This window comes from Notechis scutatus, chromosome 1 (assembly GCF_049901735.1).
Source record: "Notechis scutatus isolate UNSWTSFEM ecotype Mainland chromosome 1, rNotScu1.2, whole genome shotgun sequence".
NCBI lineage: Eukaryota > Metazoa > Chordata > Lepidosauria > Squamata > Elapidae > Notechis > Notechis scutatus.
The window spans coordinates 279,818,704-279,842,746 of NC_142009.1; the positions used below are offsets into that span (position 1 = coordinate 279,818,704).

Consider the following 24,043-nt stretch of genomic DNA (forward strand, 5'->3'; position numbering starts at 1 on the left):
ACGAATCCCGTGAAGCCGAAAGGAGCAGCCAGCCTTCTCCCAGCTCCCAAGGAAAGCAGGCTCGCACCGCCCGAGCTCCGCTGAGGTATCCGGCTGGGGCTGTCAGGAGTTGTTACCGCTGGCGCGGCTCCGCGGCTCCAGTCCCGCGTTGCCTCGGGAAGGGAAAGGCAAAAGCCGCGGCTCTTCCTTTTGCCTTTCCTTCCCGAGGCAACGCGGACTGGAGCCGCGCCAGCGGTAACAACTCCTGACAGCCCCAGCCGGATACCTCAGCGGAGCCCGGGCGGTGCGAGCCTCGTTTCCTTGGGAGCTGGGAGAAGGCTGGCTGCTCCTTTCAGCTTCACGGGATTCGTTTCCACGGTAGACAAAAGTGCCTCAAAAAAAAAAAAGTGCAAAAGTAGAAGGCGTGCGGAAGAGGGGGCGAGTATATAACAAACTATATTTTGAGTGGAAATGCTTATACGCCGGGTCGTCTTATATGCCGGCATATACGGTAGATGTACTGTATATTCTGTATTTTCAACCTGAAATTAATTTTCAGAACGGGAAATTAGAAGTTGGCTCTACTGAAGATTCTGTTTAAAGAAAAAGGGTTAGGGATAGGGATAAAGAGCATTAAAAAAAATATAAGCCCAGGAAAGCATGGACATTCCCATCAAAGATTCTTTTTTGTTGCTTTTTGGTAATCATGTACCATAGTAAGCATGCAATAATTTATCATTTATTCATAAAGAATAATTCTGCCAGCATTTATGTTTGTGTGGTCTATTTTTTTGCTTTTCAGAACTCTCATGTTCCAATGCATGGTTTGTCCATCACAACTTGCCTTTTCTCTAACACTGATTTGGACAGGTGTCTTTTAGATCAGGGATTCCCAAATCCTGGGCTGTGGCCCACTATCGGATCATGGCCTATTTGGAACCAGACTGCGCAAGTGATGGGCTCGTGCACATATGCTGCTCCACCACTAACCCGAGTGGAGCTGCGCACATACATGTGTGCTGGTCCGCCCCTCACACAGCCGAGTCCCCCTTTCCCCCCCAGCCAGGCCACCAAGCCAGAAAGGTTAGGGACCACTGTTTTAGATGTCTTATAACAACAAAACTTTTGTGATATGTCATCACAGGAAAGATCATGTGCATAATTATACCTTCTTTCCATGTTTCTGCAATAACTAAATTCCTTAGGCTCTCTTTATAGCCCATTTGTTTCACAATTAAGTATGCAAATACAAATATGAAAATACTAAACTAATTTTGCAGAGGGGAAAAAGAAAAGAAGAAAAGTGTCCTTGATAAAATAGACTAGCTCTTATAAAAGAGAAGATTTCTAGCTCAGTGTTGAACTGTGGGGTCTTGGTATTTCCTGAGCTAGAAGATGGTAATGAATCGTCTTCAAGAAAACATCAGAGGTCAGGCAGCACCAAAGATCCCATAGGTTTCAACCACAGAGGTTAGAGAGTTTGGCAATTTAGACAGAAATGAGGAGTCTTATTTAAGTTTCAATGTATTATGACTCTCAGATTCCAGTTTTGATCAAGATTTGTTTGCTGTGCAAATACACAATATTTTTCTCAGGTAACAAATTGATTTTTTTAAAAAAACAAACATATACCAGATCATATAAAGTTAAGTATGGAACAATGTATCAACTGCAACAGCTGTCCCAGCTATCTGACTTTATTTTAACAAGATGAAAAAGTTTTGGGGGAGGGGTGCTTGTTTTAGAGGGAGGGGGTTTGTTTCAGGAAAACAGAATTAGACAGTAAGCATGGGAGGCAGATTGAAATGAGATCCAGGAGACTTGGAGTAGAAATTAAGTTAGAGAAAGGAAACCAGAAGAAAGAGAAAGAGTAGGGTGGCTAGCAAAAGTTGGGCAGCATGAAAAATGTTTGAAAAGTATATAGAACAGCAGCAGGACAAACAAGACCTAGAAGAGACTTTAACCTATTCTAGGCTTCATATTATGGGTTGGAAGTCAAAGGCTATGAAAGGTCCTAAAGTCAGACTGGGAATATGATCGACTAGTGATCAAACATAATTTCTTTTTCCACATCATCCCTTTTACAGGGAAAACGAGGGATTCACCACTTAATTATCAAAGTGGGTAAATCTGAAGTCTCAGCAAGACTAAACAATGTTACCGTGATCCAAGGGTTGACAATCTCAGTGGGAAATGCATTGGTTTTTCTTTATTTTGATTGTATAATTAGTCTAAAAGTAACCAGAGCAGCTTAGTCATAGTTCTGTTTCTGTTGAGATGTTTTTAATTGTTGCTGAATTTCTCAGGAAGAGATTAAAAACTGGCTTTTCTTTCAAACCATTCACCCTGGGTGGAATCCATATACAGGTGATTTCCCAAAGATCAGAATTAATAGTCTCTTTTCACAAATCTTATTCTGCTTTTACACTGGCTAATTTCATGTTCAAGGAGTTCCTGCATGGATAATCTGATCAAGATCAGGGAATTTTTCTATCTGAAAGTCACAGTCATTGAAAGGTACCAATCATTTAAGCAATTACATGAAATTCCTATTGCAATGTTTGGCACCCATATCATTACTTGCATATACAGTATAAAGCCTTTGGCTTCCATTAAGTTCATGTATTTTAGACAACATGTTTGGTCTAGTGGTTAAGGCACCAAATTAAAGAGCAGGAGATCATGAGTTCAAGTCCCACCTTAGCCATGTAAGCCAACTGGGTGACTTTGGGCCAGTCACTCTCTCTCAGCCCAGCCCATGTCACAGGGTTGTTGTTGTTGTTGTTGTTGTTGTTGTTGTGGGGAAAATAGGAAGAGGACAGTATGTTGGATATGTTTGTTGCCTTGAGTTATTTGTAAAAATAATAAAGGTGGGATACAAATATATAAATGTATTGGCTTGAGTCATTTCTTCAAATGCTTAGTTGCCGTTTATGCAATTATATTTTAAAGCAGAGTGGGGAATGATACAAAACATAATTCAAAACCTGTTCTTATTTAAGTACAAAGTATTAAAAAATAAATTCACCAACTTATTCGACGGAAAAGTAATGCTATTCTGCAAATGACCTACATTCAAAGCAACTAGACATCTAAACATCTTGGATTGTCAAAGGATAGCTATATCTTCAAGAATATGCTTTACCTTGCAATAGCCATTTGCATTCTGGTAATGACTGAAGAAATGAGTATAGTTTTTATTGTGCTGTATATTTTGTAGCTGCTTAGTAAATTAAATGCATTTGTACTGAAATTTAAGACAGGTTGAAATTTAGAAAAGTGGAGAGATTGGAAGATTTCCAAACAAAATAAAAAAATCAAAAATATTATAAAACTTGTTATTAATAGTCTTTATTTTGAAAGGCTTCTGAATCCACAGAGAAAAGTAAAACATTTGCTTTTGTAAGACTGAAATCTCACAATGCCAAAGGAAAATAATTGTACTTACCCCTTCCCTGGAAGCGTCTCTTGTGTGGGCAAGCATTTCCTGGAGGGCTCTGACAGATAAAGACTGCTCCAGGACAAAATTACAGATGCAAAGATCAGGAGGGACGTACTGGGGAAAAAAATAGCAACAAAGATCATAGCTTCTTTTGTTTTAGCTACAGAAGGTTTACTTGCTGACAACTTCAGTGTAAGGCTGTTAAATCAGTTAAATCAGTAGATAGATTAATCCATTATACATCTGTGATGGACATTCATTTTGTGCACCATAAAATAAATAATAAACCAATCTTATAGATCCAAGCTGCCTTTCTCAATATGACACACTTCATATGAGCTGGGCAATGTATGTTTTTATTCCCAATCCATCCTAACTGCACTGTGTGCTGTGCTTTGAACAAAGGCCTTGCAAAACTATTGTATATAAAATACAGGTAGACAATGGGTATATAGATCAATTGCAAAAGCAAAAAAAAAAAAAAATCCATTATACTTTTTATTTTCAGGTTAAGTCCCATCCCAAACAATGTAAAAATAGCAATAAGAAGCATTTCAAATGTAATTAGATTATGCAAAAGACCAGTAATAAAAACAGTAATTTGGAAAAAAACAACTAGTTATAACTATGAAACCTAATAAAAGAGATGCATTTCCTCCATTTCTATGTTCAAATACCATTTAGAATTGCCAAGGTATATGATTTAAGTTACCCCGACTCCACCCCAGTGCAAGGGATTACAGGGTCTTTAAAAGAAAAAATGATTTAAGTTGTTTTGGGAATTTATCTGAAAAGATCCTTTAAGAATTTACTAAAATTTTAATCTCAAGTGTCAGTATGAGTAGCCTTATTATTAATATTTTGCTGGGATTTCTTGTTGGCAAGTTGTAATTATGATATTAATTATAATATTTATTATCACAGTTTTTATAGGAATGTCCTATATCAGCCTTCTACATCATAGTTAAGATGGATTGTATGGGGGAAATTTACATGAGAAGGAATACAGATGATCTTCCTTCATGCTCTTTCTGCCAATCCATTATACTTTTATAGGCTTAGGTTAAGTTTCATCCCAAACAATGTAACAATAGCAATAAGAAGCATTTCAAATGAAATTAGATTATGTAAAAGATCAGTAATAAAAGTAGATGTGATTGAGGAGAATGGTCCCTCAAATATCTAAGCCCTATGCCATGTAGGATTTTTTTCATCACCACATTTTGAAATGAATCTGGAAGCAAACTGGGAGACAATGCATCTCATGGAGCAGAGGTGTAACTGGTTCTGATCTAATTACAGACATAACTGCATGTGCTATATTTTGTACTGTTTTTTTTTTTAAAAAAATATTTTTTAAAAAAATATTTTTAACATATGGCATGTTTTAGCCAGAGATCACTGAGGTGGCTGGCTGCCTCTGTGAAAGGAATTTTTTTGGGCAGTGTTTTCTTTACCTGCAGGATGCCTGAATGCTGGTAGGCAATCGAGGGAGGCTCCTTTCTTGTCCTTACGCAATTTATTTGCTCACGGGAATCGAGCTGCTGACCTCAGTGGTGCACCATGCCCACCAAGCCATGCCCACAGAACCAGTAGTAAAAAAAAATTGAATCCCACCACTGCTGCGCAGGCCTAGTGTCTTACCACATGAGCCACCGCGGCCCGTTAGGGTTAGAGTTAGGGTTAGGCTAACCTCCCATGTACTGTTGAATGGATGTTCTTGTGGATGGATGTTCTTCAAATGCAACCCCATGTAGAGCTCATTACAGTAATCCATATGGAGATGTCTAGGGCATGAAAACACGCATATTATATGTATGTATGTATGTATGCATGGGGCTTCTATTATATCAGGGGTGGGCAAACTACGGCCCGCGGGCCACATCCGCCCGTTGGTCTTTTTAATCCGTCCGCGAAGATTGGTACAGAATTAGGTTTGATGTGAATGATTGAATGATTGCATTCATTTGATTTTGACTTGTAATGACAGGCATTTCGACACCAGGTGGTGCATTAGGCGCAGTGACTTGATTTTGTGGAGATTTTGCAGTTTTTATATGTATCGTATCTTTTGCTGACCCGGCCCGTCTGTCAAATTTTTTAAAAGTCAATGAGGCCCCCGAGCCAAAAAGTTTGCCCACCCCTGTATTATATGTATGTATGCATGGGGCTTCTTGATGTAGGAATGGCTACAGCTTGTACCCAATGCAATGGAGTGCAAAGGACCTTCTAAGCATGACTGCCACCTCTTTTTCAAGCAGAAGTTATGAATCCTGAAGAACCTCCAGAGTAGGGTATCTCACACTGAAGTTTTTCCCATAGATTTAGATAAGATATCTATTTTTTTCACTCCCTGACTCTTGGAAATATATAATGGTGTCTTTTTTGAATAAAATTTCTCCTACTTTTAATGAACATTTTATAATTGTGATTTTTTGGAAAGATTTCCCTGCAAATTATCACCCAATTTCTTTGTTAAATACAGATGCTAAAATATAGACTGCAACTCTGGCATAAAGACCTGAAACTATGATATCTTTGACAATTCATCTTATGCAATTTCAATTTATAAAAATGTGTCACATGTAAGCTATTAGACTGTTAACTGGATTTTAACTACTCTATCAGATAAATTAGATTTAATAGTGTTTATCTCACTGGGGATGAAGATACATTGATACGGTGCAGGCTGAATTTCTAGAGCATGTCTTGCATAAGATATGAGTCTGCTTTTCTTTAATTGGATTAAAATGTGTATTTTAATCTATCTCCCAGGGTTACTATAAATGGAATTATTTCTTCACACATCCAGATGCTTTATGAAACTCATCAAGAACTCGACTATCTTACTAATTCAATTTTGGAGTCACTGATCTGTTTTATTAAACAATTGAAGGACATTTTGGACTTCAAAATGGCTGCAGTGGAACATAAAACTGATAATATATGCTGAAAAATTATGTATTATTGACAACTATCAGTGTTGTTTGCCAAATTTATATATATATAAATGGTATTCAGCTTTGTTCGGGTATTTTCCCACGTCATTATAGTTGTGCTTTAAAAGCACAACTATAATGACGTGGGAAAATACCCGAACAAAGCTGAATACCATTCATGTAAGTACCCGCGAAAACTTAAGAAAACACACATATTATATGTATGTATGTATAGTACAAAATAAATACAGTTCCTACATGCTCTAAGATGGGGTCCTTTGTTGTCTGAATTCTTCTAAACACTTATTCCAAGGAATTTTTCTTTACTTTCTTTACTTGTTTATGGAGGCAATTATTTCAAACTATTTCACATTGTTAGATTAATATTCAGGTGGCACTGACATTTAGGACTTGAGGTTGTTCTAGGATTCTCCCATTTTGACTTAATATTCTTACATTTGTTATTATGACATAGGGAAGAGAAAAAAGGTTTAGATATCATAATGTGATCTTGAATTAAAGAACAGAATGTATCATGCATTGATTGTTGTTAAAAACATTAATTTATTCATTCATGAAGATTATACATCACTTTAATCCAGCTGGACAGTTTCCACTTGAGCACATCCAGAGAAAAACCTAGCACTATTCTGCATAATTGGCTCCACTATCAAATTGCTTTTAGTGTCATTGTATTCTAATATTCTGCTGAAGTTCAATTCTCTAACTTAAATCCTACCAGTCCTGTACTATGTACTACCAGTCCTGTACTAGGAAAATTTGGCTACATATTACCTTTAGTCTTGTTTAAAACTAAGATTTCAGTTCACTGATATTCCTCATTATCTTCCCTAAACATGTTCTGTTTGTTCTTGAAATGCAGTGTCTAGAAGTGAACACAATATTCAAACTAGGTTCTAATCAATGCAAAATAAAATAGCACTAATATTCTCCTGATTTGTTCATGAAGTAGAAAAAAGCCATAAAGGAAACCAGGAATGCTAGTTAAAATGCAGAATGTGAAAGATGTAATCTGTTTATTTATTTGTTTATTAAATTTATTTGCCACCCATCATATCAAAACAACTCAGGGAAGCTTACAGCATTAAAATATAGAAATCCTAAAAGATGAATATTCCCAAAACAATAAAAAATGAATTAATTTTTAAGTTTTGTTAATTTTTGTTATGTTTGTTAGCAACAAAGCCCATAAAAGTTAAGGTTTAGCATTAAACTTATCAAGAAGATTGCAAAAGGCACCTTAAAGTTAATATTTTAGGAAACACATCAATATTTGAAAGTAGAAATAATAAAGAAATAAGCAATCAGGAAAATCAGTTCTCCACATAAAATAATTTGATAGTAAAATAATACTGGAAGTTACAGAAAGGTTAATCTAGCCATCTGGGATACAGTTATCCATTCAATGCAAATCTGCCATCCTTTATCAGATATAAAGCACAATTACTCTGGGGAATAATATGAAAAAGTTTTCTTGTGAATGATGGTTTTTTTTAACAGACATTAAAATTATGGTATTTATCTATTTTTCATTTTTAAAGCTGTTCTGTACAATGTATGAATCAAGTGATAATCAGATTAATTAAAGTACTTTAATAAGCCCGGGTAATGAGATAGGAGTGGATACTATTAATTACAAAATACTTTCCAACTGATTTGGGTCTGTTAAGTTTATTACCAATTTGTGGAATAATTATTCTTAAATCTCTATGTTAGGCTTTGACCTTTCATTTTCCAGCTTTATTTATAGCATCATGTTCTTTGTTTTAATTTAATTGTGATTTTTTGGGGACAAAAAATTTAGCTGGAAACCCAGAAAACAACAGGTATTTTGACCTTGTTATATGGTCTACTGTTAATATCATTTTCTACTTCAATTAGCATCTAACACGTATCTAATTTTTAGGCCTTCCTAGGAATATCTGTCACTACTAAATACACTATTGTAAATAATATAAGTGACTATAAACAGGTTAAATAATCATAATGTTTCAGTTTCATTTTTCAGATAAAAGTGAAACAGAAACTTAAAACAAGTACTTTGGCCAAATCAATTCAAGGCTGTAATTCTATGTGTGGGAGCCACTAGTCTTCACTTAATGATCACAAATGGGACTAGCAATTCTGTCACTAACCAACATGGTTAACATGGTTGTTAAGCGAGAAAACTTGAAAGCACAACTTGAGATTTTACTGCCAGCTTCTACGTTGTTTTGCTATCTCTGCAGATTTTGACATTTTCACAATCCATTTCTTTACTGTGGGAATTTCATTATTCTTCCATCAATGAGAAATCAACCTACTGAGTTTTTGTTTTTTTCTAATTCATTGAACATAAGTCCCCCCCAAAAAAATTCTGGTTTCTTTGCAATATTAACCTTTATGATCCTTTACATCATTGTGTGAATTTGTAACCAAAAATGTTTTAGGGTTGGGGGTTTTTTTTGTATATGTTTTATTTGCAGTTTTTTCTTTAACAGCCAGCATTTTTGTGGATAGTGCAATTATTGGGTTAACATATTTTTCACACAGTGCTCACAGTAATAACACAATTACATACAAAATTTTTATCTTCCAACTTCTGACCTTAATATGCTCATTATAATTATAATATATTCTTAGAAGACTAACCTAAGTAAAAAGTTCCAAAAGATAATCTCCAAACCTTAAGAAAGCAGCGATTGGATTTATGGAGAAAGTTTAAAGACAAATAAGTTTTCTTACAAGTCCATGATGCATTGTAAATACTTTTCACATTTGAAATATCTTTATACATGTTTCATAATTTCTCTCATATTATGATACCTATGATGCATCATTTTGAAAAATATTCTTTAAATTATGACACAAGACACAAATTTAATAGCAATTATCCCAGAGGTGGTATTCAGCAGGTTCTGACCCAGTTCTAGAGAACCAGAAGCAGAAATTTTGAGTAATTCGGAGAACCGGAAAATACCACCTCTGACTGGAGTATCCTTCCCCTGCCACGCCCACCAAGCCATGCCCACAGAACTGGTAGTAAAAAAAATTGAATCTCACCACTGAATTACCCACATTCTCTCCCAAATATCTCTCTCTCTGTTATAGCTAAAGTTAATAGCCCATTTCATCATGTAATCTTTAACCTGGTCTTCTGATTCAAATCTTCACAAAAATGTATACCTATTTGTTACTACATATTCATTATTTGTACACAATTTCAAGTTCCATTTTTTAATTCTATTGTTTATTATAACTTTCTTTTAACTGTGTCTTATTAACTATTGGAAATTATGTCCTTCTACAGTTAATTGTGCTCTTGAATTTATCTTATTTTTTCTCATTCTCTTGTATCTTCTTGTATTAATAAGTCTTGATATGACTTAATTGGTATGACTTATTGATATGACAACCTCTATCTGCTGTTTCTCTTCTGTAAAATGTTTCCTGTGTTGAGACCAATAAAGATATCTTCTGGCATAGCCCATGTTGTATTTATTCCATATTCTCAATATGGCACTTTCATGTAATAAATAAATCCACATTAGCTTTAAGAACCCATTCCAGCCAAACTTGAGGTTATGATATTCCAATTCTAACATATCTTTATTTCTTAACAATATCCATTCTTTCATCCAAACCAAACAATAGGCAGAACATACAATTGTAAGTCTGTATATAAGTTGCCTACCCATCTTTTGCACCCTGCAGAAGTTTATATTTAATCATTGGTTTCTTATCCAACTATACTAATTTAGAGAAATCTTTTTTTCCACTGTTTAAAAGGTACATGATTTTTCAAAACTGATATTGTTCGAAACAGAAGCATCATTCTAAGTAATACATTCATTTTTATCATAGAAATTCTTGCAACAATAAGTGTAACTTTTCCCATCTTAACACTTCTTAATTTCATTCTGTAATGAAATGTATGTTATATCAGAATAATAATATAATTATGCTGAAATAACATACAATTCATGTTAAACATAGTATTATCCAATATTTTACTTTTTTTCCTCAATCTGAAAACCAGTTTTTCCAATCAGTCTTTTTTGAACTCCCATGCTCATAATTTTAACATTTAAATCTTCTCCCTATTAATTTAAAACCCAGATAGTGTACCAAATTCCTTCAGCTTTTTCCATTATTAATCATCTGCAAGTGTTCTTAGTTTATCTATTTTTCATCTTCATCACAGTTATTCTTTCATCTTATATCTCCATTAAGAACTTCCAGACACGTCTTCCAGTTTGCAAGGCTTCAGCGGTGGCAGGAATCCGCGATCGTGCGCGATTCCTGCTGCGCTTGCTGCTGGAGTGCCCCCGATCCAGCTGGATTTGGGGGCTAATAGTTACCCCATAGAGGTAACTGAAGACAGGGGAGATCTGGCAGGGGTCCAGGGGAATCGCAACCCCCCTCCTCAGCTGGCTTAACTCCCTTTTCAGAAAGCGGTGGGGCGGCAGTCAGCAATGGCCGCCACAAAGAAGCTTTCATCTGGACAAGAATGTGCAGGAGGAAGTTGAGAAGTGAAAGTTTTTGGCTGACCGGGATAATAAGTAACATTTCAATACCCTGGAATTTAAATTTCATTAAAGATACATTGCTCTCAAAGAAGATCGGAAAAAGCAGCGAATGAAAGTAAAAAGGGAAAGTTTGTTTTTTTTCACTCTCCTTCCTTACAGTGATAGCAGATGGAAATCGGAAAAACCCGTTTTGGCATCAGCAGGTAATTAAATTTGAAAATTAAAGCCAAGGGGACATTAAAGATTTCTGAACATTGGGGAAAAAAAAATTTTTTTTTGCTATAAGTGGGAAGGGAGAGGAAAAGAACTGATATTAAGATTTTGCTGGAGGAGGCTGCTTGGAACTTATAAGACTAGAGTTAAATTGTAACAAGACTTCTAAAAGATATATTTTGGAACTTTGCAAAAAGAACTTCCAGAGCCAAAATAAACAGCAGTGGAAAAAGAAAAAACATTGTCTTCTCCCCTTATGTATCTTACAGGGTTCAGTGAATACACTATTAACTATAAATTGTGCTGTATGTGAATATATATTGATTTTAATAAAGTTATCTCCAAAATCCATTTTTCCCAAAATTTCAACTGAATCCACACATTATAACACTCAACTAAACCAACCTCATTATAGCTTAGACCATGTGTTATTCCAGTCGCTGTATTTTTTTAAAGTGGGCATTCTTAATTAACTGATTTTGTTTCTCATTTTTTTACATTCATGGCTCTCAAGCTTTACCTGTTTCTGTCACTGTTGACAATTGCTCCGATATACAAACACCCATAGAAATATTCTGTTTTCTTCCTTCCTATCTTACCTTCTTCTATTTAGAAGGTGCTGCTGGTTCCATTATGTTTGTGTGCCCTTTTTACTTGGGCTTATTCTCCATACCCTTGCAACTTTTGGCAGCATTCCCAAACAGAACTGAGGTATCTATTGATAGCTTGTTCTGCAAGTAAGCTATAAAGAAGATGAGATAACAAACATCAGCTTCCAATTTGTCTTCAGAACTTGGGACTATGCCCATTCCATCATCCGTCCTTCAAAAAAAAAAACCAACCTCTTAAGTATCAATCATGACAACAGCTAGAGTGGCTGAATCCAGTTCATGCAAGCTTACATTAAAGAACAAATTACACCATAATGTCAAATTAGACCCATAATTTGCACTGTGAAGCCTTGTATAGTGATATGAGAAAGGGGCTTCAAACATTTGTGCTTGACAGATCAGTGTCCCAAAAATGCTTTTTCAAAAGACAACTGGACTTTATTTTTCCTTGAAGACATTTTGTTTCTCATCCAAGAAGCAAAACTAAAGAAGCTTCTTTCTTCTTTTGAAAAAGTACCTTTGGGACAACCATGAATCTCCATAACATTTGATAGCTCAATCCATAGCACATTTTCACAACTGCAATGAAAATAAAAGCTTTCGCTTCACTATTTTCTTCACATTCTAAACAGCAGACATGGAATCAACCACAATTCGTACAGATTCAGTGTGGCTTACTCCATCCTGCCTACACAGTAATTAGTTATTAAAACAGCAACAATTACAACATCAGATTACATATCACCCAGTGGTGGGATTCAAATTTTTTTACTACCGGTTCTGTGGGCATGGCTTAGTGGGTGTGGCAGGGGAAGGATACTGCAAAATCCCATTCCCTCCCCACCCTACTAACCTGCTTTCTAGCTCCGTTCTCCTGTGCAGGGCAACCAAAGAAGACCCAGTCAATCAGCTGGGACTCAGGAGGCAGGGAATAGATGGGGGTGGGACCAGTCAGAGGTGGTATTTGCTGGTTCTCCTAACTACTCAAAATTTCCACTACCGGTTCTCCAGAACTGGTCACAACCTGCTGAATACCACTTCTGATATCATCCCACCCCAAATGGCTCAACACTCTCAAAACATGCAGAGAAGGAACATTTCCAATACTGACAATAATGAGAGATTAAGGGAAAATAGTCTGCAGATCTCTTAGTTTTGTAAAGCAGCAGGGACAGCCATCTCTCAGCAGGGACAGTCATCTCTTCTAACTCTGGGATTTAGATCTCTACTGAACCAAATCACCCTTCCAAAAACTTACCGTGGATGGACACTAAAAGAAGTGTTCAGAGATCAAATGTATAAAAATTAAAACACAGACTGAATCTTTTAAAGCAGAATGACATCCACTGAGGATGGGGGGGAATACTAGGAAATATAAACAGTCCTCGACTTATGCCAAAATTAATTTCAAAAATTTCATTGCTAAGCAAGATAGTTGTTAAGTGACTTCTTCCCCATTTTCTAACCGATCTTGCCACAGTTATTAAGTGAATCACTGCAGTTCTAAGTCCAGGGTTTCCTGTATTTTAATTAGAAATACCAAAAAAAGCAAAGAATCAAACAGCTGGTCTGACGGGGAAAAAAGAAATCATTGACTGATGCTATCCAGAATTTTCATCAGTTTCTCAGATAGGAAAGAAACCAGAATAAAATGATTAAAACTGCAAGGATTTTCCTACTCATATATGCTTAGGATATTTTTACCAGATTTTTGATAAATTAATCAATATATTGCTATTACTTTTAATGAAACACCCAATATTTGAAGAAGTTAAGCATTTTCTTTTGTATTATGAAGTTTTCTTAAGGACTGATGAAAAGTGTAGTGACAGAGAATATCTGATCAGGCAAACTTGATTTTAGGATTACTTGAGAGATGATTAGAGAGTAATTAAACTGGAGCTCAATTATGATCACATCAAAGAACAACATTACTTTTAATTTGTTTTAAAACGTTGTTCAAGACTATCAATGAGTACATAAATAAGCATGCAATTTAAAATTGAAAATAAACTTTAAATTCTTAATTTTTAATTAAGAAAAAATAAATTTTGTTTTCTTTGAGATTGTCAGCTTTAAAATTCAGCTGCCACATTTTTTTTAAGAGAGTTGGAGGAGTTGAAAAGTTCAAGGTTATTCTGTATGTCCTATTAAGAAATTCCAGTGGCAATTAATTGGTTCTCGTGATTTATGAAGTGTAGAAGTGGGAGGAGAGAAGGGAGGAGAGAAGGTGGATTCTGTGTAACACACGAAAATAATTTCACTTGGGATGCCAGATCTGTTTCTAAATAAATCAATTGGAGAGAAATGTCTCGGAGTGATTGATATCATGGATACTTTCTGGATGCCTTACATTGATAAGACCCCACTATCTTTTTCTCTCCATGCCATCCCCACCTTGAAAAAAAAACTGTTGGTTATCTGAGATATTTTCTGGAACAGATCAGATGTGAATGGAGGTAACAGGCACAAAAGACAAGAAGAGAGAATGGATGGTGTGTGGGATTCACCCTAAGTTTCTATCCACTTTCCAGCCCTCACCCAATCTCAAAAAAAAATCACATTTACTGAAGATGAGACATGCATTGGGATTCTGTTTCAATTTTAGTAGCATATATTTAAATGAAAGGAATATTCCTTCTTCAAAAAAAAGTTTAATATTAGAACAATCTGCCAACAGAAGATGTAAGATCATCCTTTTAGAACAGTGTTTCTCATCCTTGGCCATTTTAAGATATGTGGACTTCAACTCTCAGAATTCCCCAGCCAACCAGGAGAGTTCTGGGAGTTGAAATCCAGATATCTTAAAGTTGCCAGGGTTGAGAAACATTTCTAAAGGGTTTCACAAAGTTTTTCACAATGACTAATTTTAGGGATATTTTAGGTAATTTGTCACATTTACACATTTTGTCTATTAAAACAGTGTTAGATTTGCTTTCTAATTTGCATTCAGCTCCTGTTGTTTCACCAAATTTGATTAGTAATGCTTCTTTCAATTGTCATGAAAATCAAATCTTCAGAAATAATTTGCAAGGTTAATAACATTTAAAATTACAGAAAACATAAGAAAGAAGATTGAAGGCTTTGAAGTTTCTTATACAAAGTACTGATTACATGTGGAGAGTTGTTGGAATCCTTTTCTCTTTTTTGGGCTGGTTGTTTGCCTCTTTTGCATAGTCTATAGATATTGTTAATGTCTATGTGTATTGATGGCTAATTTGTCAGAGTGCCAGGCTTCAAGAAACTTGCTGGTGTTTTTGGACTTGGCCTGGCCTAGGATTGTCACATTTCCCCTATTGAAACTATGGTTAAATCTGTCTATATGTTGTAAAATTGAAGAATGTTCATCATGTCTTCTGACTGGTTTTAATGAATGCATTTTGCCAGTCTTCTGCCTGTTTGTGCTACATAGTGACTGTTGCAGTTCTTACATTATATGTTATAGATGACTCCTATTTTTACTTTTGTGGTTGGTGAGGTTTTTTTTGTTTCCTTAGGATATTTTGAAGGGCTTTAATTGGTTTTAGCACTGATGTTTGGGTAATGAAACATTTATAAGAAAACAAGCAAGCTCAAGAGTATTTCAACCTGAGCTAAAATATTCTCCTTTATTGGTAGAACATATTCTAATTGCATTTCTCCTCAGAGTTCTTAAGAAACAGAATAATACAGATTAAAAAAGTTGTATTAGAACTGTCCCAAAGATGCTTTTTCAAGAAGCAACTGGAAAAACCAGAAAGTCCAGTTGCCTCTTGAAAAAGCACCTTTGGGACAACCATGATCTGGCTGAATTAGAATCTCCATAGACTTATATTAGAACTGTTTCAGGAAATCAGATATATAGTGGCATGTGACAGAACCACAATAAAATATTTTACATCTCCTTCCACTGTAATGATCTCTAAAAACAGAGTTTTGTCAGTCCATAAAATGGAATGTTGAACATATTAGGTACCATCAATGCATAGTGATTATTATCAAAATCACCAGGGAAATTACTTCAGGTTGTGAACAAACATTTTGGTAAAATATATTTTGACAGATTAATTATTCTGCTATCTGTGGAATAATTAGAATGAATTGTAATTACAATTGTATTGGCAGCCGTATCCTCTTAATGTCATTGATTTTAATATAATTTAAGTATATCCCTAACTATGCCACAAAAGTCAACGTGCCTTCAAAGTGCTAAGATCAGTCTCAGTGGTGGCCATTAAAATTAGCAAGAGACTATAAATCTAATTATAAAATTACCATGTGCAGATAGGAGGATTGATATCCCAGTTATATGATGAACATACAGGCAGATACACACTCATACATTCACAGACACACACAAAGGCACAATTTGGCCGGAAGCAATCTCCATTTAGATTCCAATAAGAATCTAGGTAGAGATATATGCTATTAAGAAATATGATTTTACTTAATGTTATGCTATTAAGTAACGTGATTTTAAAAATGAGGGCTTTAAAGGCATATTTAAACCAATTTCCATTTCAACTATTGGTACAAGAATGCTGTACAATATTATATACGGGCATCATATTTATTGCCCTTTAACTGATTTAGTAAAAATAAATATTAGAAGGTAAGGCATAGAATCATATGGCTAGATTCCCTTATTTATTGCACTGCACTGCAACAAATATCATTTGAAATAAACAATGTAATCTACAAAATCAACTGTAACAATTGCAGCCAATTCTATGTGGGACAAACGTCACATCAATTAAAAACCAGATTCTAGCAGTCAAACACCACGACCCTAAATACTTAATCTCTACCCACACCAACAACAAACAGCACCAGTTTTATCGGAGAAACAGAAAAATCATCAGCACGCTACCACTTACCATGCTTGTGAGTTCATTGAAGCCTGGCACTCCACAATTCCATCAATAGACACATTGACCTACAACCAGCTTGACCCCTTAGAATCCAAATCAACTGCACAGCTAACCAGAGACAACACTGCTCCTCAACCAACCCATGCAAACACCCGCCAATCAGCATTCCACTCCCAATGACCCTCACCTGATGTAACCTCCTCTTCACAAGACCCATTACAAGACTCCTGATGCCTCACACCTGACCCATTAAAAGACCCTCACTTGACACACTCACAAACCATCTTTTCGTATTACAAACAGTGCCGTCATAACACTGATGCAAAGCAGCAACAAAATAATCCAAACTTGTTTTGCGTCAAGTACTTTAACTTAATTTATTTAAATAGATTTATAAATTAATAAACAGAAACAATTCAGTGATAAACATGGTTCTCTCTTAGAAGGAATTTCCCTTGATTATTTATACAGTATTTTTGAGTGAACTTGATAAATTTAAATTAAATGGTTTCATTTTCATTTATATGAAAAAGGACATAGTTGTAATAAAAAGCAGATTATATTTAGAAAAGAAACTTTTCAGATATAAATTACACTTTTCATGCAATTTGAATCATGGGACAGATGGAGCCAACAACAAAGCAATTTAGAAGTAAAAATAACATAGATATTATCTGTCCGTAAACAATAATAAATGCATCACTATTTAAAGTCATGCATCCATAACTTTAGGCAGCTACAAAGTTTTCATTTAATTTAATAAATTAGCATAAATTAACTGATGAATTTCATTTCATAGAATTCAAGAAAAACACTGTCATTAAGGCATAGACACAGACCATTTTTGATAGGTTGCAGGTTTCTATGAAATATAAAACTTTACCTTTTATGCATGAAAAAACTGTCTTCCATTTTTAATAACAAAGTCACAGTTATGAACTTTTAAGTACTAGTTTTATTTTCATTACAGGGAAAATAAGCTGAGCAGCTAGAGAGGTTTCACATGAAGGCAGGATATGTTTTCTTGCTAATGCAAACAAGCTTTTTGACAACTTGATTAGTGGCTTTGAGAAAACTCTAATTCCTAAGTTCCCTAAATTTGTTCAATAGCTGGAGGAAAGTTGAATTCCTAACTGAGATCCAAGGAACCTCTACTTCAGTATTTATAATTGAAAATAAGAAATATATGTATATAGACAAAGCCTTTTGCTGGTTAACAATGACCTTTTGTTGGTTAAGCAACATCATGCAAATACAGAAAAGGAAGGTAGGCCAAATAAATTAAGGCATGAGGTTGAAAAAAGAAAAATATATATAGCTAAATTTGGTTTATATTAATATTGTTCACTATGCATCTCTGAGTCTCTGTCCTTGCAAACCATGCTTGTTTCTACCTCATCTGTACACTACTCCATATATTGCTTTTTGTTTGACTCACCTTATTCTTTTTGAGAATGCCATTAATTCAATCTAACCACTAGTGTTCTGGCTCCCCCCACCCTCTTGATCTATTCATTCTTTCCTTACATAGTGGTTGTGCAATTTGCTCCCCAGTTATTCTTTGTAATATGTCCAAACCACCTTTTGTTCTTACATTGATAGCTTCTGTCCCTAGGAATTGTTCTCAGACTCTGCAAGCCGTTTTCTGCATTGCCAAACTTCTGAAAGCCAAAGTCAGATTAGTACAGTTTTCAGAGATAACTTTCTTAAAAGCAAAAAAATGGCCTTTCTTACTAGTGCCCTCCAGATATGGCACTTGGCCATTTTGGCAGCAATAGACAAAGATTGATATTTAATATATCTGAAGGAGATCAGATTGGAGAAGATCAACCAAGAAGTTTCATATCACTTGGAAAATGACCGATTAAAAGATTAATTTAACACCAGGCCTTTAGTATCATTCTAAATCATTTCTCACCGTCTCTGTTTCTTGTGCTGCATCATAGATGACTTCAATTAGACTGCAGCATTTCTTATATACTGAGTCAGCTGTTACTGAAGCTAAGCTTTAAGTCAGTGATTTTTAAAAAGAGTTTATTTTTGGCAGAAACAATTCTGTGGACTAAAAAGGCAAATACAAAAGAATAAAACATTTTTACAATACCACATTAATTCTTAATTTATGATTAAACTTTATTTGAGAAATGAAAGGATATTTGATATAAATCATTCACTTTGATACTAGAAATCTGCTGGTGTTTTTTACCTATGCCATGAAGCTAACCTAGAAAAAATAACTCTTGTCATTGGTATCTCTATTTTAATATGGAACAGTAAAGAAATCTATATATATATATAAAAGTGAAATACTACTCACGCATCATCACAAAATCTCCAGAACCGTAAAGCCTACAAACCTGAAATTTGGCATGTATGCTCCTCTTGGCTTCTAGGTGCTCACTAAGAAAGGATTTTTTGAAATGACCATCACAGCATTAGTATTTCATATATTATTATTATTGACACTCTCTGATGCCAAGGAGTTCTACTCCTCCTACCCACCTGAAAAGAAATCTGTTCCAAATGCAAAACACAAGCAGAGGAGTTTCAGTTTTAGTTTCACAGCAGCAACCAGCTTTAGTACAGAAGAGTTGAGCTAAACTACACCCAGGCTCCTTGCTGTCTCCTTCTTGCTCACACAGCAAATATTGTTTTAGTTTCCAAACAGCATTCAACTCTCTCACACACTGATAGGACGCTAGCCAGATGAATATCAATGGATGCTGGTAGGCAGAGGCAGAATTTTTTCCCTTATTTTTCTCCCCAAAAACTAAGCCCGACCACATAGTTTCATAGTGAAGCACGGGTATTGAGCTAGTATAATATACAAATATTACAATTATTTATTTACTTCCATTTCAGGCTGAAGAACATGTACTACTTCAGCAAGAAGACATCATTTAATGACTCTTGTGTAATATTACTGTGGATATCACAGTTTGTGATTTGATTCCTACCCTCATCCCAATTCCAAGAATAGTTTTCTTTGTAAATTTCCAAGGGCACTTTCCTTATAAATTTCCATGTAGCTCACAGGATAGTTTTCCGTTTTTGAATTGCAAAATCAGCTGTCAAACAAAACCTTAATTTTTGTGAGAACACGATGCAGCAAAACAACTCAGGATTTTGCATGATATATGTTCTATTGCCAGAACAAAAGCAGACTCGAGACCGGAGTTGAATTCAGCTCTTTATTTAACAACCAAGTAACTTCAACTAAAGATGAGCCACGGCAGCCCTTTTTATAGCAGCTGCTCGTGGCTCGCAACCAATGGCATCTATTTAAACTTCCAGCTGCTTAGGCGGCCAATCGGGTTTGTTGTTAACGATCAATCGTCCAGTGATGGTATCTGTCCAATAGGAATGTAGTATTACAAGTCTGTAGAAACAAGTACACTACACCCCTCTCCTCTTGGTTTGATCCAACGTTACATGATGCAGTCACGTAAATAGGCGGGGCTTCTGTGTGTCCTAGTTGACTTGCGCAGTTCGGTCTCTGCGTTACCTTCGGCCGGTTCGGTCAGGTCCGTTGTCTTTCTCATTCTTCTCTCGGGAACCTCCTGGAAGGATGATTCAGCCATGCCGCTCCTGCCGTGCCTCCTTGGGTTTGTTGGATGGGCGCTGCCGTTCCCTTCTGATGTGTGCGGGCTGGTAGAGTCAGTTTGGCTGCTCCTTTCCTGGATTTCCTTCAGCTCTCTTCTTTGGACTTCGTCTATTGGTAAGTAGTTTTTGTTTCTTTGTAGGGGTTCAGTTTGTGGTTGGTGGTTTGTTAAAGGGAAGTTTTCTTTTTTTTTATTATTTAAAGGTTCCCCCCCCTCTGGTTTTGTTATTATTGTCTGTTTGTTCTTGTGGGTGTGACTTTTCTATGCTCTGGGGTGTGTTGGTGTTTCGTTCAATGTATCGAGACCGTAATTGATCAATGTGTCTTTTCCATGATCTGCCGTCTGATGTTTCTAGCCGATAAGATCACGGGCCTATGATTTGGGTGATTTTGGCTGGTAGCCACAATGGTTCTCCGGTAAGATTTTTTGCGTATACCAGGTCGCCTGGTATAAACGTGCGGTACTTACTTGAGGAGTCTGGAGGCTTTTAGGGGTTGTAGGTCGGGTGTAGTCTATCGAAAAATGAGCGTAATTTTCTGCCCATTAACAGTTCAGCTGGGCTCTTGTTTGTTGATGTGCATGGTGTTATATGTTGGATGGTGAGCATGGTGTTGATTTTGTCTTGCATGTCGCCTCCTTCAATTTTTTCTAATGCTTCTTTTGTGTAATGAACCATGCATTCTGCCCTTCCGTTCGCCACTGGATGAGCTGGCACTGTCAGAGCATGTCGTATTCCTTGTTCTGTGAGGAATTGTTCAAAGGCTAAGGCTGTGAACTGTGTCCCATTGTCCGATACTACTACATCTGGTAGACCGTGGGTGGCGAAAAGTTGTTTTAGTAGTTTGGTGACGGCTTCTGTCGTTGTTGAGCTCATTATGCTGACTTCTAACCAGTTCGAGTATGTGTCAACGATGATTAAGTATGTATACCTCTTTGTAGGTCCGGTGAAGTCTATGTGAATCCTTGACCAGGGGCCTCTGGGTGTCTCCCAGTCAAGGATTGGTGCTAAAGGGGGGGGTAGGTCTGGACAACTGACACGTATGGCAAGTTCTTACCCAGGTTTCGATGTCCTTGTCAATTTCTGACCACCAAAAGTAGCTTCTGGCCAGGGACTTCATTTTCACCATGCCAGGGTGTCCCTCATGTAGCCAGGGTGTCCCTCATGTAGCATGTTCAGGACATCTTCTTGCAATTTTGGTGGAACAACTACCCTATCTCCCCACAAAATGCATCCTTTTTCAATTGACAGCTCAGTTTGGCGGTTTTTGAAAGGTTTAAAAGTCTTGTTTTTTACGTTTTCTGGCCAACCCCTCCCTACCCAGTTCAGCAGCTGGGCCATTAGTGTATCTTTAGCGGTTTCCCTTGCGATGTCCGATGCGGTGAGTGGTAGGTTCGATATTGTTTCAATTTGCAGGGTACTTGTTTTGGGTGCTGGGTCATCATCGTTGTCTGGCATTTTTCTTTTTTGACTTTCAGTCTTGCTTCTCTAAACTTTTGCAAGACTGCCTGCAGCCAGTCCTTCAGTTGTTTTTTATTTCTGGCTGATATTAACACATCATCGAAATAGGGGACTACCCCTTTTAATCCCTGGAGGAGGCATTCCATCAGGCTTTGGAAAACGCCGGGGGCTATGCTGACACCAAATTGTAATCTGTTGCATTTAAAAGCCCCCCTGTGCGTTACGATAGTCTGTGCCTCTGCCGTCTCAGGATCAACCGGCAATTGTTGATATGCCTGTGCGAGATCGAGCTTTGCAAAAAATTTTCCTCCCCCCAACGAATGCAAAAGATGTTGGACTACTGGGACAGGGTATGCGCTCTGCTGTAATGCGTGGTTCAGGGTGGCCTTATAGTCACCGCAGATGCGCACGGACCCACCTGGTTTTACAGGGGTCACAATCGGGGTTTCCCATCTTGCATGGTCGATTGGCTCTAACACCCCTTGTGCGATGAGTTTGTTCAGTTGCTCATCGATCTTTGGCTTTAACGCAAACGGAACGCGTCTGGCTTTTAACCTGATAGGGGCTATGTTTGGGTTTAGGCTAAATGAAATAGGGGTCCCACGGTACTTGCCTAAGGTCCCGTCGAAAACGTCTCAGAATTCTTCCATCAGGTCTCTTTCCCAGTCTGTTTCAGCGATGCTGTTGATTCCTGTCACTTCGATTCCCAATGGCGCGAACCATTCTAACCCAAGTAGGCTGGGGCGGTCTCGGTCAACGATGGTCAGAGGCAGAATTTCAGTGTGTTTCTTGAAATTTACCTTAAAATGTCCCAATCCGACTACCGGGATTCTGTTTTCTTGGTAATCTTTTAACATCAGACTTTGCTCTTCGAGTTCTTTCCGTCGTATGTCAGGTATCAAGTTTTTTATTGTGTTCCATGATACCATTGACAAATATGAGCTGGAGTCCACTTCCATTTCACAGGGCTTCCCTTCTATCTTGACATTTATTCGAACCTTCTTGGCAGCTGTTGCTCTGGCGTTCCCGATAATAAGCGTCTGATGTGTTTCTTCTTTCTCGTGGAGTCGTTGGCTTCTATTTTCCCAGTTCCATCGACTTCCAGTTTGCTTCTCCTTAGTTCTGGGGGGGGTACTGCCTCTCCTCTTTGGACTATAGCTCTTTTTGTTTCGGCAGACCCTTGCAATGTGCCCCCGTTTTTCACAGTGCCTGCAGATGGCATCTAAAAAACAGCACTCTGAACACGGGTGATTCCCTCCACACCCTGCACATGGGAAATCAAGTCTTCTACTTCTCCTTTCTCATCGGTTTCACTCTGATTGGAGTCTGTTTACCTCCTTGTCTTCTTCTTCCAAGTCGGTTGATGACTCGATGTCTTCATGGTGGATAGTTGCGGTGGCGTGTTTCTGGGTACCTTTCGCTTTCTTCTCTCTATTCTGGTTTGGGCTGTTTGCCATATTCATTTGTTTCATTTTTACTGCAGATGTTTTTGCTGCTTCGGCTGCGGTTGCTTCAGCGATGGCTTCATTAACGGTAATGTTGGGTCGATTAAGTAGTTTGCTCTGCAGGGTGGCTTCTCTCAATCTGAGGACTATGCGATCCTTCATGGCTTCATCCATGTTGAGGAATTCGCATGCTCCCCCAATGTCCCTCAGTGCTGCTACAAAGACACCAATACTCTTACCTTCTTGTTGATCCCATTTGTAAAATTCATGTCTTCGAATGAGGTTGGATACAACAGGCACATAATGGTTTCTCAGCATTCGGTTCAGCTCTGGCCATGCCATCTGTTTGACGTCGTTTGGTTTCACCAATGCCTTTGCCATCTTAAAAATGGTCGGGCCACAATGTGTCAGGAATACAGCTCTCTTCCTCTGATCAGTGATTCCTTGTAGTTCGTTGCTTTCCAGGAACATCAGGAACCTGTCAATATAGGATTCCCAGTCTTCTTTGGCTGGGTTGAACGGTGCGGGTGGCGAATTGTTGCCGGCCATCTCGTCGATTTCTCGGCTTCTTTTGGCCACGTGCTACGGTCTTTGTTCCTTCAATCCCACCTTTGTCGCCAGTGTTCTATCATCAGAACAAAAGCAGACTCAAGACCGGAGTTGAATTCAGCTCTTTATTTAACAACCAAGTAACTTCAACTAAAGACGAGCCGCGGCAGCCCTTTTTATAGCGGCTGCTCGCGGCTCGCAACCAATGGCATCTATTTAAACTTCCCGCCGCTTAGGCGGCCAATCGGGTTTGTTGTTAACAACCAATCGTCCAGCGATGGTATCTGTCCAATAGGAATGTAGTATTACAAGTCTGTAGAAACAAGTACACTACAATATACACCTCCTACAATAAAAATTCTAATAACTGTTTATAGATTAATGACTATTCATTTATTTATTTATATTGATTTATACAGTTGTTC

At 37.1% G+C, this 24,043-nt stretch overlaps 1 protein-coding gene across 1 annotated transcript in view; it reads right to left on the reverse strand.

Moving 5' to 3' along the window:
• RYR3 (ryanodine receptor 3) overlaps positions 1–24,043 on the reverse strand; it is a 312,006-nt gene that overhangs the window by 233,699 nt on the left and 54,264 nt on the right. Inside the window, exon 3 of the mRNA XM_087951743.1 lies at positions 3,428–3,535. Coding sequence (XP_087807869.1) covers positions 3,428–3,535 — 108 coding nt within the window. The remainder of the gene's footprint in view (positions 1–3,427; positions 3,536–24,043) is intronic.